Genomic DNA, 16,325 nt, shown 5'->3' on the forward strand with positions numbered 1-16,325 from the left:
ATGGTACGCAACGAACGGGGTCAGCGTAATACCGAAGGACCTCAACCCCCCAAACTGCCCCAGTTCCGGCCGATAGAGAAATACTGGGCAATCACGAAGCGGAGGCTTAAGGCAAAGGGAAAACTTGTTAGGAACATGACTCAAATGAAGAACTGGTGGAATCAAATCGCCAAAACGGTGGACGAAAAGGGTGTGCGCCGCCTAATGTGCCTTATTACGGGAAAAGTACGAGAATTTCTTCGAAACAGCAATGAATAATTTTTTTAATTTCTTTTATGAAAGAGTAAAGAAAATGCTACATTTGTATGAAAAACAAATTATGAATTCGTTAATAAATGACTGAACTACACGCAATTGTTTGTGTTCCAATATTAAATGAAGCAGACTCTAAGCATTCTTCATTTGGCAGCATGACTGAAGGTTAAGAAAATCGCAAGATTCTTCATATCCCTTACATCAGACGCTTCACGGAATTTTGTAGACAGTTCGAAGAGAACAGAGAAACAAACGCACCTCAACTTCTGTACCATTTTACGCAACTTTATTTTTTTCCTCTATTGTTGTTTTAAAAGTGTTCCAACAGTCGATGTAAAGAGTGTGTGATTAGTGTGTGATTGTGTTCGGAACTTTGCTCACAAACAGTGACTCCCCTCTAAAAAACCAGATAAAAAGAAATAGAAAAATACACAGAACCTGATTCTGCTTAAAAAACTCTATCTCAAACGATAACGCTATAATAAGGTTATCCTTAACATCTTTGCAATCGCTTTAGTATTGTTCAATCGAAACATTCCTGTTTTAATCCATTTATTTTCTTATATTCTCTTAGCCAGACTATCAGTTCTACACAATTGTTATCGATTCGATTGCCGGTTTCAGTTTGGTAGCAGTAAAATGTACAGTTCGCCTCAAGTTTCAACTGTCAGGTATGAGCAAAGGTTTGTTATTCGTTTTTGTTTCATTTCTACTGAGTTTGTGTTCATAAATATTTCTACAAACCTACAACTTGTTTTGCGATTGGTTAAGATTGTGAACTAATATCAATCACTACTTGAGGGTTATTTATTCTTACGGTCGACCCCAAAAGTCATTATCTGGTTTAGTTCGGTCGGTAAAATTGAGCATGTTTAGGTGTTCTTTTTATTTTAACACGATCTGCCTAGCAAATAGTCAACTTAACTCTGAATGGATGGTAGAAATTAGCAGAGAGAGAATATTTTGAGGAGACTACATTTAAGGTAGCAACAGAGAAACTAGGTTTAGTTTTATTTACATAAAGTAAATGGCAGCCTTAAATTCGTTCGCAATTGCCTTAGGTGCTATAAAGTACTTCACTGAATTGTTTAAGTGGAACCGAGTTATGATTTCTCAAGATATATAAACAGTGAGAGTTTCAAGATGATAACTTTTAAATAAACGAACAAAAACCCCATGATGTATGTAATAAAATCCATTGAAATCTAAGAATTGGGAAAGTGAAAAATAGGGTTTAAAAGGGTTCAAACTAATGAAGATGTCTGACTTGGTTTATTTGATGAAAACATAACATTATTTGCTGAATTTGTAAAATTACAAAATCACATTCTACAGCACTGTTTTGCGTTTGATCTACTTTTCGTGTGATTCGAAATGTCTAAAACGTCCATGGAGAAATTTGGTATTTTAAGCTTCTTTTATTCCAATTTTCTTGATTTTTATTCCAATCTATCTAGTATTCAAAACACCAGATCAAAACGTGCATTCCCTAATGATTGACCATTCTTTCGAGTCCGGTTCAAATAAATAAAGTTTTAACAGTTACATATAACATGACTTGACAGGTGCTACCCTCTACTTTTTTTTTTGTATAAATCTCCATAGCTGTTTGAAACAAGAAAATAATAAATATTGTCTTTCAATGCATGATGTTGAATTTGTCCCAGTGCAGGTCAGCGCTCCCGATATTTACTGATCCTTCCGGAGTGTTCCACGAGCCTTCCATGCTTTGACCAGGTTCCAGGCGAAGTACAGCGAGAAGAAATGCACCTGCAGGGCTACCAGAACGAATCCGTACCAGAGAACTCCGTACGGCATTCCCTAGAAGAGACAAACGTGTGTCGAAGACACCAGACCCAAGAGAAAACCAAATTTTGGAAATGAACACACACGCAACAACAGCAATATTTGAAATTGGGTGCCAACAAAAGCAGGGAAGTGCAAACGAACAAACAAAAAACACATACAATAACAAATAAAAAGAAAAAAAAAGAGAAAAGGGAATTTTGGAAAAACCAAAATATTAGTGAGATCCGATACTCGGCCAGGGAGGCGTGCTGCCGGGATGGTACTAACAATTACCTGCCAGACGAAAATTTCGGTATCGTCTAGGTCGGTGCCCTCTTCCAGGTTCAGATATTCCAGCACGTCGTTCAGGTAGTAGATGATGCAGTAGAGTAGTGGAACAAATGCCACGGTGCTAATGCCGACCATGTACTTCTTCATGTCGTTTATGCGGTTGCGGCGGGCGGCCGAAAGACCGATGAAGGACAGGAACACCGACAGGCACCAGAAGTATTCCCACCAGAGAGGTTTCGGGATCTGGAGCTCCTCGATTTCCAGAATGAAGATGTCCAGGCGATCGAGGATGTCCGCAGATAGCTTCAGGAGCATCACGAAGAACAGCAGATAGTGGAAGAAAATGCAGTATTTTAACCGGGCTTTGTTGAGGGCGCTGGAAATATAATTGGAAAATTGTTTTGTTACTATTAACTATTTAAGGCGCTTCAAAATAACGTTGTGTTTTGAATATTAAAACTTTAAGGGGTTGAAATTTTCTACAAGCCGAATAGAGGACGCAATGTTAAATTTCAGTACATTAAGTCAACTCTAAGGGGTTTGTTATCGAGGCTCAAGTTGAGGTTTTTTGGCACTAAAAGTATACTCAAGTACATAAATCATTTAATTGCTATATTTTTTGTCTGTGGAACATGTAAATTGCTGCAATTTTGCATTTATTTTATCAAAGACCGAATTTTATAACGAATTATCCAAACAATTTCGCAGGCCAGAGTATTGTGTTTACAATTTTCCTTGAGGTTTACCCATAGCCAAACAAAAAATTTAATAATGTAATTGGTATAATAAGCATCAGATAATGCTCCCGTCGAAGTTAAAAGGGTAGTAACGAGCAAATGTAAATTTCGATAGTGATATGTATGATATGTGATATGTCATATACATAGGTGTGCTAATTTTTATTTTCAAAATGGAGCTTTTTTTTACTTACACAGGCTATAAAACAGATTGCTCAATTTTTACAGAACGTGGGTTATTCTACTATTCCAGGCCTTGTGACTGCTCGTCTCCGGAACATTTTGAACCACACTTCGGGAAGAAAAAAAACTTCAGAAAAAATCAACCAAACTTTCTTCAAACCAATACAAAAGAAAACATCAGTGCTCAGTAACAGAACATTATTTTTATTTACATAGTATTCCGTCTCACGACATAACTTGACGAACATAATTCCTATAATTCACTCGGTCCATGGCAACCGTTCTCCAATTTCTCGGGCACCCCACGTTCGCCAGATCACGCTCCACTTGGTCTAACCACCTCGCTCGTTGCGCCCCCGCTCGTCTTGTTCCTACCGGATTCGTAGCGAACACCTGTTTTGCAGGACAGTCGTCCGGCATTCTCGCAACATGTCCCGCCCAGCGTATCCGGCCAGCTTTCACCACCTTCTGGATACTGGGTTCGCCGTAGAGTCGCGCGAGCTCGTGGTTCATCCTTCGCCTCCACACTCCGTTCTCCTGTACGCCGCCAAAGATGGTTCTTAACACTCGTCGCTCGAATACTCCGAGTGTACGCAGGTCCTCCTCGAGCAATATCCATGTCTCGTGCCCGTAGAGAACAACCGGTCTAATAAGCGTCATATACAGGTTACACTTCGTGCGAGGGCTAAGTCTTCTCGACCGCAGTTGCTTGTGGAGTCCATAGTAGGCACGACTTCCGCTGATAATTCGCCTCCGGATCTCGCGGCTGGTGTCATTGTCTGCGGTCACCAGTGAGCCGAGATAGACAAAGTCTTCGACTATCTCCAGCTCGTCGCCGTCAATCGTGACCTTGTTATTACTGGACAAGCGGGTTCGGTCGGTCTCGGATCCGCAGGCCAGCATATACTTCGTCTTGGACGTATTAATCATCAACCCAATCCTTCCTGCTTCGCGTTTCAGTTTGCGGTAGATCTCCTCCACCGCCGCAGTTGATCTGCCGACTATATCAATGTCATCGGCAAAGCAGATAAGTTGACTGGATCTGTTGAAAATCGTGCCCCGCATTTCGCCCACCGCTCGTCGAATAACACCTTCTAGCGCCACGTTGAACATCATGCAGGATAGACCATCACCTTGTCGAAGCCCCCTGCGCGATTCGAATGAACTCGACAATTCACCCGAAATCCGCACACAGCACTGCGTTCCATCCATCGTCGCCTTGATCAGTCTGATCAGCTTCCCGGAAAAGCCGTTCTCGTCCATGATTTTCCATAGCTCGTTACGGTCGATCGTGTCGTATGCGGCTTTGAAGTCGATGAATAGATGGTGCGTAGGGACTTGGTGTTCCCGGCATTTTTGGAGGATTTGCCGTAATGTGAATATCTGGTCAGTCGTTGACCGTCCCTCCATGAAGCCGGCCTGATGACTTCCCACGAATCTGTTTGCTTGTGGCGTTAGGCGGCGGAGTAGGATTCGGGACAGCACTTTGTAGGCGGCATTGAGGACAGTGATCGCTCGGTAGTTCTCACAGTCCAATTTGTCGCCCTTCTTGTAGATGGGGCATATTACCCCCTCCTTCCACTCCTCCGGTAGCTGTTCTATGTCCCAGATCCGGATTATCAACCGGTGTAGGCAATCGGCCAACCTGTCCGGGCCCATTTTGATGAGTTCAGCTGCGATGCCATCCTTCCCAGCCGACTTGTTTCTATTCAGCTGGCGAATGGCTTCCTTAACTTCACTCATCGTTGGGAGTGGCTCCTCTTCGTCGTTGGCTACGCCGGCGATGTACCTTCCCCCACCGTCTTGATCTCCTGCATGTGCGCCGTTCAGGTGTTCATCGAAGTGCTGCTTCCACCTTTTGATCACCTCACGATTGTCCGTCAGGATACCCCCGTCCTTATCCCGGCACATTTCGGCTTGCGGCACGAAGCCTTTGCGGGATGCGTTGAGTTTCTGATAGAACTTTCGTGTTTCTTGGGAACGATGCAGCTGCTCCAGCTCCTCGAGCTCCTCCTCCTCCAGGCGGCGCTTTTTCTCCTGGAAAAGTCGGACTCGCTGCCTCTTCCGCTGTCGGTGATTTTCCACATTTCGACGGGTGCCTCTCTGCACTACTGCCGCCCGCGCGGCATTCTCTTCGTCCATCACCCTCCTACACTCCTCGTCGAACCAGTCGTTCCGTCGAGATCGCTCCACATAACCGATGACGTTCTCCGCAGCACTGTTGATGGCTGTTTTGATGGTATCCCAACAGTCCTCGAGAGGGGCTTCATCAAGCTCGCCCTCTGCCGGCAGCGCTGCTTCGACCGATTGCGCGTAGTCTGCCGCGACCTCAGGTTGCTTCAGTCGCGCGATATTTAACCGAGGCGGGCGCCGGTTTCGCATGTTGTTCACTACGGAGAGTTTTGGGCGCATCTTCACCATCACCAGATAATGGTCCGACTCGATGTTGGCGCCCCGACAGGATCTGACGTCGATGATGTCCGAGAAGTGCCGGCTGTCGATCAAAACGTGGTCGATCTGTGATTGCGTTTGGTACGGTGATCTCCAGGTGTACTTGTGTGGGAGGCGGTGCGGGAAAAAGGTACTACGTACGGCCATTAGTTTGGAAGCGGCGAAATCTATCAGTCTGAGGCCGTTTTCGTTGGTCAGCTGGTGTGCACTGAACCTTCCAATTGTAGGTTTAAATTCCTCCTCCTGGCCGACCTGAGCATTGAAATCCCCGATGACGATCTTGATATCATGTTTTGGGCAACGGTCGTATTCACGCTCCAGCTGCGCGTAAAATTCGTCTTTGTAACAGAACATATAAGTTCAAAAAAATAAGCCTTAAACTCATATTGATACCTTATATACAGTACCGTTCATAATTGTATAGTAATTGGAAGCAAGCGCACCGTCACTTCGACTTTGAACTTCCATAACTTTTTACTCTGATGATATTTTGCGAATAGTTCTATCGATGAGATCAAAAGTTACGCGAGGTACAATATTTCAGGCATGAACCTTGAAATGCGATTTCTATAGAATTTTTGACGATTCATGAAAACAATATCGTTTCCTCCATCAATCAGACAAAAAATGTCTGGCAAAAGCAATGAAGAAAAGAAAAAATGGAATAAATGATCCATTTGTGTTTTGAAATCAGAATCTCGCAATATTGTTGTGATTTTTCGGTTGAAAAAGATTTACTGGTTGTTAAACAAAGAATGTGATTTTCCTATGGAAACATTCGTCCAAAATTCTATAGAAATCGCATTTCAAGGTTCATGAATGAAGTATTGCACCTCGCGTAACTTTTGATTTCATCGATAGAACTTTTCGAAAACTTCAGACATGCTAGCGTTATATTTCATCAATCACTCTGGAAAATTTCAATAAAAAATGTTGCGTAATTTCAGAGATATTTCAGTTTGAATGAGAAAAGTCCAAAAAGTCCGATTTTCGTAGAATTACTGTTTCTCAAGCCACACAAACTCCAGAAAGCTCAAAATTTGTGTTATAATAGTGTGATAGTTGATCAATCTAACGCAAAAAATTTGATCAAAAAGTATCATCAGAGTAAAAAGTTATGGAAGTTCAAAGTCGAAGTGACAGTGCGCTTGCTTCCAATTTCTATACAATTATGAACGGTACTGTAAGTAATGGATCAAGTAGGCTGTTGCTTAATATGACAGCAACAAAACATGGTTGCGTTTTTTTTTTTTTTGAATATTCAAACATTCAGTGTGTAAACAAATTCTATTCTATTTTTGAGTAAAACTAAAGTCTGTTTCACATAGAATCTGGTCGCATCTTTGTGAAAGTGTGGACCAAGTACAACGGATGCCTTTTGATGGACGACGAAACTTACGTCAAAATGGATTTTGGACAAATACCCGGTAACAAATTTTACCTTGCGCGTGTAAAGGGAATGTTGCGGGTAGATTCAAGTTTGTTTTCGCAGATAAATTTGCTCGTAAGTTGATGATTTGGCAAGGGATCTGTAGTTGTAGGAAGAAGACTAAGATTTTTATCACTGGGGACACAATGACTGGAAATGATTACAAAGAAGAATGTCTCCATAAGAGGGTTTTGCCATTCATTCGGTCCCACAAAGGTCCGGTGAAGTTCTGGCCGGACCTGGCAAGCTGCCACTACAGCCGGGATGTGATTAAGTGGTATAAAGAAAACAAGATCGATTTTATGGAAAAAAGTATCAATCCACCAAACTGTCCGGATTTTCGTCCCATCGAGAAATATTGGGCAATATGTAAGGGCAAGCTGAAAAAATGTGGCAGAACCATGAAAAAACCCGCTTAAATGGAAAAGTGGTGAAACAAGATGGCGAATGAGGTAACCAGCCGTACTGTGCAGAAAATGATGGGTGGTATCACAAAATAAGTTCGAAAATTCATCCGAAAAGCTAACGAATGTTTTTTTTCCTTAAAGCGCAATAAAAACCCTACAAAATGACATTTTTACTTTTGTTGTACGTTATATATTTGCGGAGAAATTATTTTTTTTATCCGACCAGATTTTATGTGAAACAGACTTTAGAAGATCTATTTTTTTTTGAACGAATGTTTTAGAGACATTTTATGGAAATAAAATGTTGAATAAAAAAATAAGTTAGTTAACAGATACTAAGCATCTGACCGAAAAGTCTGTAGGTTAAAAAAACATTTAAAAATCAGAAACAGTATAATCAAAATTATTAAGAGGAAAATAAATTTAAAAAAAAAAACAATTTGAGCTGAATTTCAAATTCGATTCGATTCGATACAAGTTTTTCTGACAAAAACATTATCAAAAGTAACCCCAGAAGTACAAAAAAATTTCAAAAACATGGTTCACTAAAACGTGAATAACTTTTGAATTGGCAAACAGTGGCAATTAGTTTGAATTGAGTTGAGTTGTTTGAGTAAGAATGAGAGCGGGATCTCGTGGGGTAACATTCGGGGTAACATAATTTTTTAACGTTTTACCTTTATGCTCGAAAACAAATTCGATTTATTTTTCAATTCTTCAATCTCAAATACACAAATTTCATATTATTCTGAACACATCCATGCTTTTTTTTTATTTCATCAAGAAATAAAATTTTAGTGGAGTATTGAAAATAATTTTTTTTTGTTTTTGCGATAAAGTGCAACAGCATCAAACCCCAACTTCACCTACGTAGAATATTATATGAAACAACGAATTTTAGGATATGTTTGACAGATTTGTGATCGGTGTACTGTCCAGGTTCTGAAAAGCATAAATTTATGATTAATTTTCGAAATTTACAATAAGGGGTTTCGACCAAGCTTTCATAGGTCCTGCCCCACTGTGCGGGGACAAGAAAAACTAATTTCAGGAGAAATCTACAATTTAAAAGTTGATATGAAAAAACGCGAAAATTGAGATTTTTTTTCTCAAAGAATTGAAAAATAAGTGCTTGAAGTTGTTGAAGTTTAAAACAGTAGTGTAGGCTCAAAGTCTACATTTAGAGGGAGATACCGTTGAACAGAATCAGTCGAGATTGTTTGAAGCGAAATGTTTTCAGTAGTATTTGTTTAATTTTATTCAATGTCCATGATATTTGTTATTTTTTTCCAAAAGGAGTTTCGCAAATCTGTGAGGAATTTTTATTAGAGAAATAGTTTGCTTGTGAGAATTTCGAATGGTTGCTTTTACAATTATTTTAATGATCATAATACATTTTTAAATTTCCAAACTGAAATAGCTTTGGAGACATTAATTGGAGTTCTCTCAGGAAATGTCTTGTAGCTTAGGAATTGTACTAAAAATGGCTCCTGATACAAACTTCTCCCTAACTTACAGAACTCTTTCCTGAGATACTAAATATAGATTCGTAGACATATAGACGGTTTCTATAGCTCATGATACTGTCTTATAATTGTTTCATAGTTTTTCCGAACAAGCTTTTGGAGAAAATAGGAATAACAGATTTATGGTTGACCCCAAAAAGTATCTTACCAACAATCCTTCCTTCATCCCTCATTGACTACTATTCAAGTCGTGGTCGGCGCCGTTATTGATCTTTATTTTTTTAAGAGAGAGCATGAGTTTTGTTCATGCCCGGCCCTGGCACAAAATTGATGGCCTCGACGAATCACGGAAATGACAAAAATTACAAAAAGGCGATAGTGACAAGAATGACAAGAGTGATAAAAATTTAAAAAATTACAAAAAATACCGATATTACTAAATTTACAAAAATTTAAAAAATACAAAAAATAACACAAATTACAAAGGTTACTAAAAAAACACAAATGGCAAAATAGAAAAAAAAATGGAATAAATAACTGAAATAATAAATTGAAATTTTTAAATATTGTTACATATTGTTGTTTTTTTTTGTCATTTTTCTTTAAAAAACAGCAATTTTTCATAAGAATTTATTGATTTTTTACTTTTCAGGTTCTTATTATTTCCTAGTGAATAAAATGAACCCACCTGATGAAAAATTAAGTCTGAAAAATGTCTTTAAAAAACTTGGTCGGGTACGAAAGAGGGTTTTTATATTCCAGAAATCACCTGATTTTCAAAAATCGGCCAAGTCCCAAAAAGTTTAGTTTCGTCTATAGTACATGGAAAATAACATGGAAATTTTACAGTTTTATATAGAATGGCAATCAAAATTATTCATTTCTCCGACGTTCGCCATAGGATTCATAAGCTTAAAGAATAATTCTTCGAAAACTTTTTTTTTAAATTGGATCTGGATCATTCATGAACATGAAAATAAATTTTTTTCGCCGTCTTTCTTTGCTGAAGACAAATTTTGTGAAATTTTCTTTCACTTTTGTTAAAGATTTGACGAATGATCTAAGAGACTTCATATTTTTGTGATAACAAGTCAATTTGAATCATTTTTTTTTTCAAATCGCACAAGAAAAATGTCACATAAGAAAAAAATATCATAAAATTTAGATGTTAAATCGTTAAAAAGCCCATCGCATTTTACTTTTCGCTAATTCTAAGAGCAAGTTTACTGGTGTTGGAAGAAAGTTGTAGAAATTTTGACACTTGAAGCACATTTTGAAAATGTCCCATGCAAAAACATTTTCATGATCTGTGGCCTTCAATTTTTTTTACAACACCTGTTGTATTTTCGCATGCTGTGATGCAAAAATAGCAATATTTCCACCATATACGGCTGAAATAGAAACAGTGCTGTAAAAAATACAACGCCCAAAGATCTGGTAAACATTTTTGCATGGTAAAATTTTCAAAATTTGCTACAAGTGTCAAAATTCCTACCACTTTTTATCAACACGAGTGAACTTGCTCTAAAATTCAAATAATATAAGTTACATTGAATTGCATCAGTGTATATTTTTTCATAATTATAATGATTATCAATTTGAAGAAGAATGTGATTTTGTGAAAAATTCCTTTCATTTGCCAGTTCTTACCAGCAAAATTTTCCGGACCTCTAACCAAAACATTTGAAGAGGACGGAATAGCCTACCTTGTACATTTCAAAGTACCATACACTAGGTGAACAAACGCATTGATCATCATTTCACTATTTTTTATGGTATAAGCCCCAATGCTCTTCTCAAGAATCGCTTCAATCGGATATCAGGATGGACCCCCTTAATGATCATAGAAATTCTTCCAATCATAATCGAGAAACAAAAACAATGTTTCCCAGTTTGTTTGGAATGTAGTGCGAGAATAGTTCAATGTTTATGGGCATTCGACTGTAAACAAAACAAAAAGTCTTCTCTCCTCTCCTCCAGTCTCAATGTGTATGATTTGCTATCGCGATCAACACAGTCTCAAACACACGCACACAGAAACACGTGACAAAACATGTGGTTGTATGGAAAGCGGCGAATTTTTATGGCAACCAAATGACTGGCTGCACTGGTTTTGCTATAAAATCTGCTTCATTGATTCATAGACGTTGACAATGTTTGTCAACCCGTGTCACAACAACAAAGCACAGGCACACAACTCACTGTATGTCACTACTGTTCGGTCAAACCGATGCAAAAATATCTTCACCCTCTTTTGTAATACACTTCCATGAGCCTCGATTGCTCTATTTTTAATCGAGCAACATTCGAACGCATTGATTCGAAGTTTATTGACCAGAACTGTTGCACGAAACCCCGAAAGCATGATGGGCATATGGCTAAAGCGTTCCGATATCGCTATTGACGTGGCCATCGATCACAGCATGCCATTAATTCGGCCCCGGTCAGCCGAAGCGAAAAGCACCAAAACGCATAGGAAAAAAAACTGAATATTTAACCTGATTTGGTAATGAGCGGCCACACGTTGCCTGTGCTCGAAATCTGCTCCGTCCGTGCCGATCACCATTGGGCCTCCGCGGGATGCCATCGTGTTGTTGTCGTTTGTCGTTGTTGGTCGCGTTAAATGAAGATCGCGGGATTCGTCGAGTTTGCTAACACTCTAGCCGTTCCGAGAGCCCCCGGAAAGCACGCACTGGAGAGCTGTTGGATGGACACTACACGGGCACTGGCACACGGTCGAGGAAAGGGCCACACCGAGTCAGCCAGCAATCGCCTGCTCGCTCGCTCACTCACGCACTCGGCTGGGGAAAAATTTCTGATTCTCACACAGATGGGAAAATTTTGACGTTAACCACCACCCTGGCAGAGCCGGTGACAGCTCGGGTGTACACGTATTTAGAGATCGGAAAGTAATGCCAGTTCAGTTGCCTATGTCACACTTGTTTTGAGACTAAATGGACATAAGATTATTTAAAGGGCTATCATTTTTGGTCGATAATAATATTGATTAACAAAACGTATTATAGAACTATCATACTTTCAATTCTTGAGTTTTGATATCGTATTTTCATAAGAAGTGCCTAATAGGTAGTTGGCAACACTTATGTAAGTTTAGACACTTTTTCGCCTCAAAAGTATTATGGCAAGCTCTGGTTTGCAACTTGAATAAAGATACTAAAATTAAAGACGTTGCTTTAGAGTCACTTCAAAAAACCTATCAAATCCGCGGTTCGAAACGTGAGTACCAAAATAATCAAAATTTGGCGCCCAAATTGAGATGCTCTGAACCTAACGCAAATTAAATAATTTTCAATTTCAAACCCAAACATCCATTAAGAATATCATTTTTAAAAGGGTGCTTTAAAATCGAACATCATATTTCAGTTTTCAATAAATGGCCCTAAGCTCAGCAGCAAAGTTTTTAGGATTAGTAATCATTTCTTTCTTAAAACAAAATATCGTTTTAAAATATATTTTTCAAATAGTTTATAGATGTAAAGCACTTTCGTAAATTTTGCAGGTGTAAGAAAAGTCGTAGTTAAGCGTTGTAAAGGTTGAATATCCAAACAGAGATAAAACCCAAAAAAAAAAAATAATTTAAGTATTATTTTGTGCATGGTGCTTTAGGGATATAAGTGCATTAAAGTCACTTTCGAGGAAACACGCTTCCAAGTTTTTGTGTTGCGCTATTTTACATATGTTTTCGAAAAAATTCTAGTGTTCGGCCGATCAGTAATGTGTGAGATTAAGTTTTAAACCCTAAAAAAACATCAAATAAAGTTTGGAGTATTGTTGAAGAATCGTTAACAGACCCACCCAAATTGAATTTTATATAGGTTTTTTGAAGCGTAAATCGTTTTGCAGGTTTCAACAAATTTGTTATATGAAATCAAGTTTTTTTTTCTTAAACTTTCCACAGTAATGTCAAATGTAATGGACTTAATCATATTTTCTCAAATAAAAAAACGGTTGAGTTTAACTTTTTTAGATCATGCATCATCATCATCAAAATATCACCTTTGTTATCTTTGTTGATCAGAATCAGATATTTTCTTAAATGTACGTTTGATAAATTTATCTGTTAATGATTGGTTTCAGTTTAAACTGTCACATTTTAAAACTTCAGATCATCAAACCTAAATATAATAGTCAAAATTTGACAAAAAATTCGAGTTTAGGATGCTAAAATCTACCAAAATCAATCGTTAAAACATAAACCCAAAAATACTTCTTCCTTGAGTTAACAATTAAATTTTAGGCATAAGTTTTTATAATGACAAAACGTGTTGATTGAAAAAAAACTTTTTAAATGGTAAAAACCTTGTTTTTTATTTGATATTTATTTTCAAATGCAGTTACCGAATTTTATTGTAGGTACGGTATTTTTTTTTCAATTTTTCAAAAAAAATTTACCGAATTTGAAAGCCAAATATTTAAATTTTTTAAAATATTTTTATCTATTTGTCTTTGTTTCTCAATTCTGAATTTTTGGTGTTCTAAAAACTTAAACCTTTACTTTTTTCCTAATCAAAAATTCACATTTCAAATCACGATTATTTTTTTTCAAATTCAAAACACTACAGCGGAATTTATCAATAATTCCTTTAGTTGAAAATAATAAAAAGAAATGTAAATTAAAATGAGTAATAATTAACAATAATTATCATTTTCCTTACAATTAATCATGAATCTTTACCTGATCTGACATATATTTAAGAGTTCAAATTATTTTAAATCGGTTTTTTAGTTGTGATTTATTTTATCAGTAAAATTTATTATTTTTTGAATTTGCGTGATAATTATGAGTTAGAAAATGATGTTTGAAAATCGTTTCCTTATTTATTGTGTATTTTGGTTTTGTTATTATTTTTAGCTATATTGTATAAAAAAAAGGAAATTGTTGTTAAACTTAATTGACGTTATTCGGCGAGTTATACAAATTGAAAAAATGTTTTACCAGTTAATGAAAGAAATGTACGAAAATAATATGCGATGTTATCTATTTCCATTAAGGGTGGGTGAAGTTTAAGAAAATGTACAGCAGTTTTTTGATTTCATCACGGTCAAAATAATTTTTAGCGTGAATATGGCTAAACCGTGAATTTAGCAAAGCCAAAAATTAAAGTGGAAAAAGGTATTTTTATTGTCTTTAATCAATAATTTATCATGTTTTCAGTATTGGAAACGTTTTGTATCAATATGTAATTATCAAAGATTACTTAACACAAAGGATCGATTTCAGTTCAAATTATTCTTCTCTATAGCAATTTTTCGATTTTTTCTTGGAATTAAACCATGTTGAGAATAAAATTAAAAGTTCACAAATAATTAAAGTAGATTATTTAGTTTTTATGTAAATTTAACAGTCGTTATCTCTTATGTCGATTTTGAAAAAGAGATAAAAAAATGCATCAAACGAATTTCTTCTGTAAATTTTGAATTTCAGTATTTTAATCTTTACACCTTTGATTAACTAAAAAGTTTACTTTTTCAAAAAAATATTTTGAAATTTTCTCAACTTAGACTTTTAAAGTGTGTTTCTCGGAATTTGCTTTATGGGCAGATAATCCTTTGCTTTTCATATGTAGAAAAACAGAAATCTTAGTCCTTTTAAATATTTTAAGGCTAAGCAAGCAGGATTTCATTTTGATCTTCTAAAATTATCCATTCAGATAATACTTAAGGCTGTTCAATCAGGATTACGCACCCTTTCAAATCAACTAATTATACAAAGAAATCAAAGACACTTATCTCTTTTCAAAAACGCTTAAATTCACCCACAACTTTATATGATTCGCATATTCAAAAAAGTTTACTTTATTAGAGCGGCTTACCAAGCACAAATAACAACACTTGCATTAGCGTGACGTTTCATATTATTGAATACCCATATACCATAACATAAACCATAAAAAATATCATGAACAATAGACGCTTTATGCTTTTGAACAAAAATTAAGGTCCTGGAAATGGTTTCTGAATGTTTTCTGAAAAAGCGTGATAAAATCGAAACCATAACCGTGATATAAACGACCGTGAATTTTGCGAGTATTGATAAAATCGAACAGTGATAAAATCGAAAAACTACTGTGTATATGTAACTTTTTAAAGCATTTCTATTCAGGCTTTTCTGATACTAAAATAATTCTAAGATCAAAGAAATTCAGTTTTTTTTATTCCAAAAAAGAATGTTTGCGGCTTAAATGTTCATTTCACCTGAAATGATTATTACGAGGTTATTTACAAACTTTGAACTAAACATGACTTCCTTTTTTCGGTTGAAATTAATTTTTTTTCGGCTGTTGGTTACAGCATTTTTTAAGCAGAGGAAAGTTTGAAATAAGGCTTTTGCTACACACAGATGCAAGAGGTCTGTTGGGCCAACATAAGAGATTTTTATATGTGGAAATTTCCTGAAATAGATGCGCCTTTTTTTCTAATGAAGCATCATTAAGTATATTTTAATCATTTACTTAAAACTGTAGATGATTATGTGGATATTCAGTTGAACATCAATGAGGAAACATACAGGGCAAAATTTAAAAATTAAAACACCAACCTTCCTTTAAGGCACTAGAAACGGATCCTTCGAAACTTTTGTTGACGGATTTTGGTCCATTTCGTATAGTTTTCAACCAAGACAATGGAGGTAAGAGCTTTCGTCGTGAAATTTAGTTTAATACTTGAACAATATTTCTTCTGCCTTCAACCCGGTTTCAATGGCTTGAGACAGATTTCACCCTTCAAGCTCCCAATCATAGAATTGATTTACTTACATTCATTTACATGTTAGTTTAATTTTTCTTTTCTCATAACTACATATTAAAATCAGAACATTTAAAAACTCTCTTATTTCCAACTTTTAAAAAAAATCCGAAAATCCCAAATGGGGAAAACACACATCAGCCAAAAGTAAGTACAATGTATTTCTGTTTAAATTTTCAGGCCATGAAACATCAATCTCCAATCCTACAAAATGCACTTGACAATGTACATATATATCTATAAGAACTGATAAATAGTTCTAATAGATTCCTTAGTAAAAATTATTAATCAAGTTTCCTTGTTCGCATCTTTACTTCCAAGAGCGAGTATAGGCGCTATAACCTTAAAATCCGTAAAGCTTCAGGTCCAGACGTGTGGTTTCCCTCATCAAGGAGCATTTTTCTTAGCATGCTTCCAACGAATTTTTCCCACTCGAAACGTATGGTACTGGTGGTCCACGTTTCTTCCTGTTCCTGTGTTCCAGATGTCTCTGCGTTCTCTGCTCCATGGTAGGCCCAACCAATTTGTGTTTTTGATCATTTTAATGTTTTTA

General features: G+C 36.6%; 1 protein-coding gene across 2 annotated transcripts; it reads right to left on the bottom strand.

The window, feature by feature from the left end:
* Positions 1-519: 519 nt before the first annotated feature.
* Positions 520-11,829, bottom strand: LOC129754230 (protein jagunal-like). Of its 2 annotated transcripts, none has more exons than XM_055750161.1 (3): positions 11,506-11,829; positions 2,338-2,710; positions 520-2,076 (listed from the first exon to the last, which is right to left on the bottom strand). In XM_055750161.1, the coding sequence occupies exons 1-3, from the start codon at positions 11,592-11,594 to the stop codon at positions 1,945-1,947; spliced, it is 594 nt and encodes a 197-aa protein (XP_055606136.1). In that variant the 5' UTR covers positions 11,595-11,829; the 3' UTR covers positions 520-1,944. The 2 variants fall into 2 exon arrangements, with proteins under 2 accessions (XP_055606136.1, XP_055606135.1); XM_055750160.1 differs by having other exon boundaries at positions 2,332-2,710; positions 11,506-11,828.
* Positions 11,830-16,325: the final 4,496 nt, after the last annotated feature.

Source organism: Uranotaenia lowii, chromosome 3, assembly GCF_029784155.1.
Source record: "Uranotaenia lowii strain MFRU-FL chromosome 3, ASM2978415v1, whole genome shotgun sequence".
Lineage (NCBI taxonomy): Eukaryota > Metazoa > Arthropoda > Insecta > Diptera > Culicidae > Uranotaenia > Uranotaenia lowii.

Coding starts and splice junctions, on each gene's coding strand:
- LOC129754230 (XM_055750160.1), bottom strand. CDS start 11,594: ATGGCATCCCGCGGAGGCCCAATGGTGATCGGCACGGACGGAGCAGAT. Junction 2,711..11,505: donor GCCGCTCATTACCAAATCAG/GTTAAATATTCA, acceptor TTATATTTCCAG/CGCCCTCAACAAAGCCCGGT. Junction 2,077..2,331: donor TTTTCGTCTGGCAGGTAATT/GTTAGTACCATC, acceptor TGTCTCTTCTAG/GGAATGCCGTACGGAGTTCT.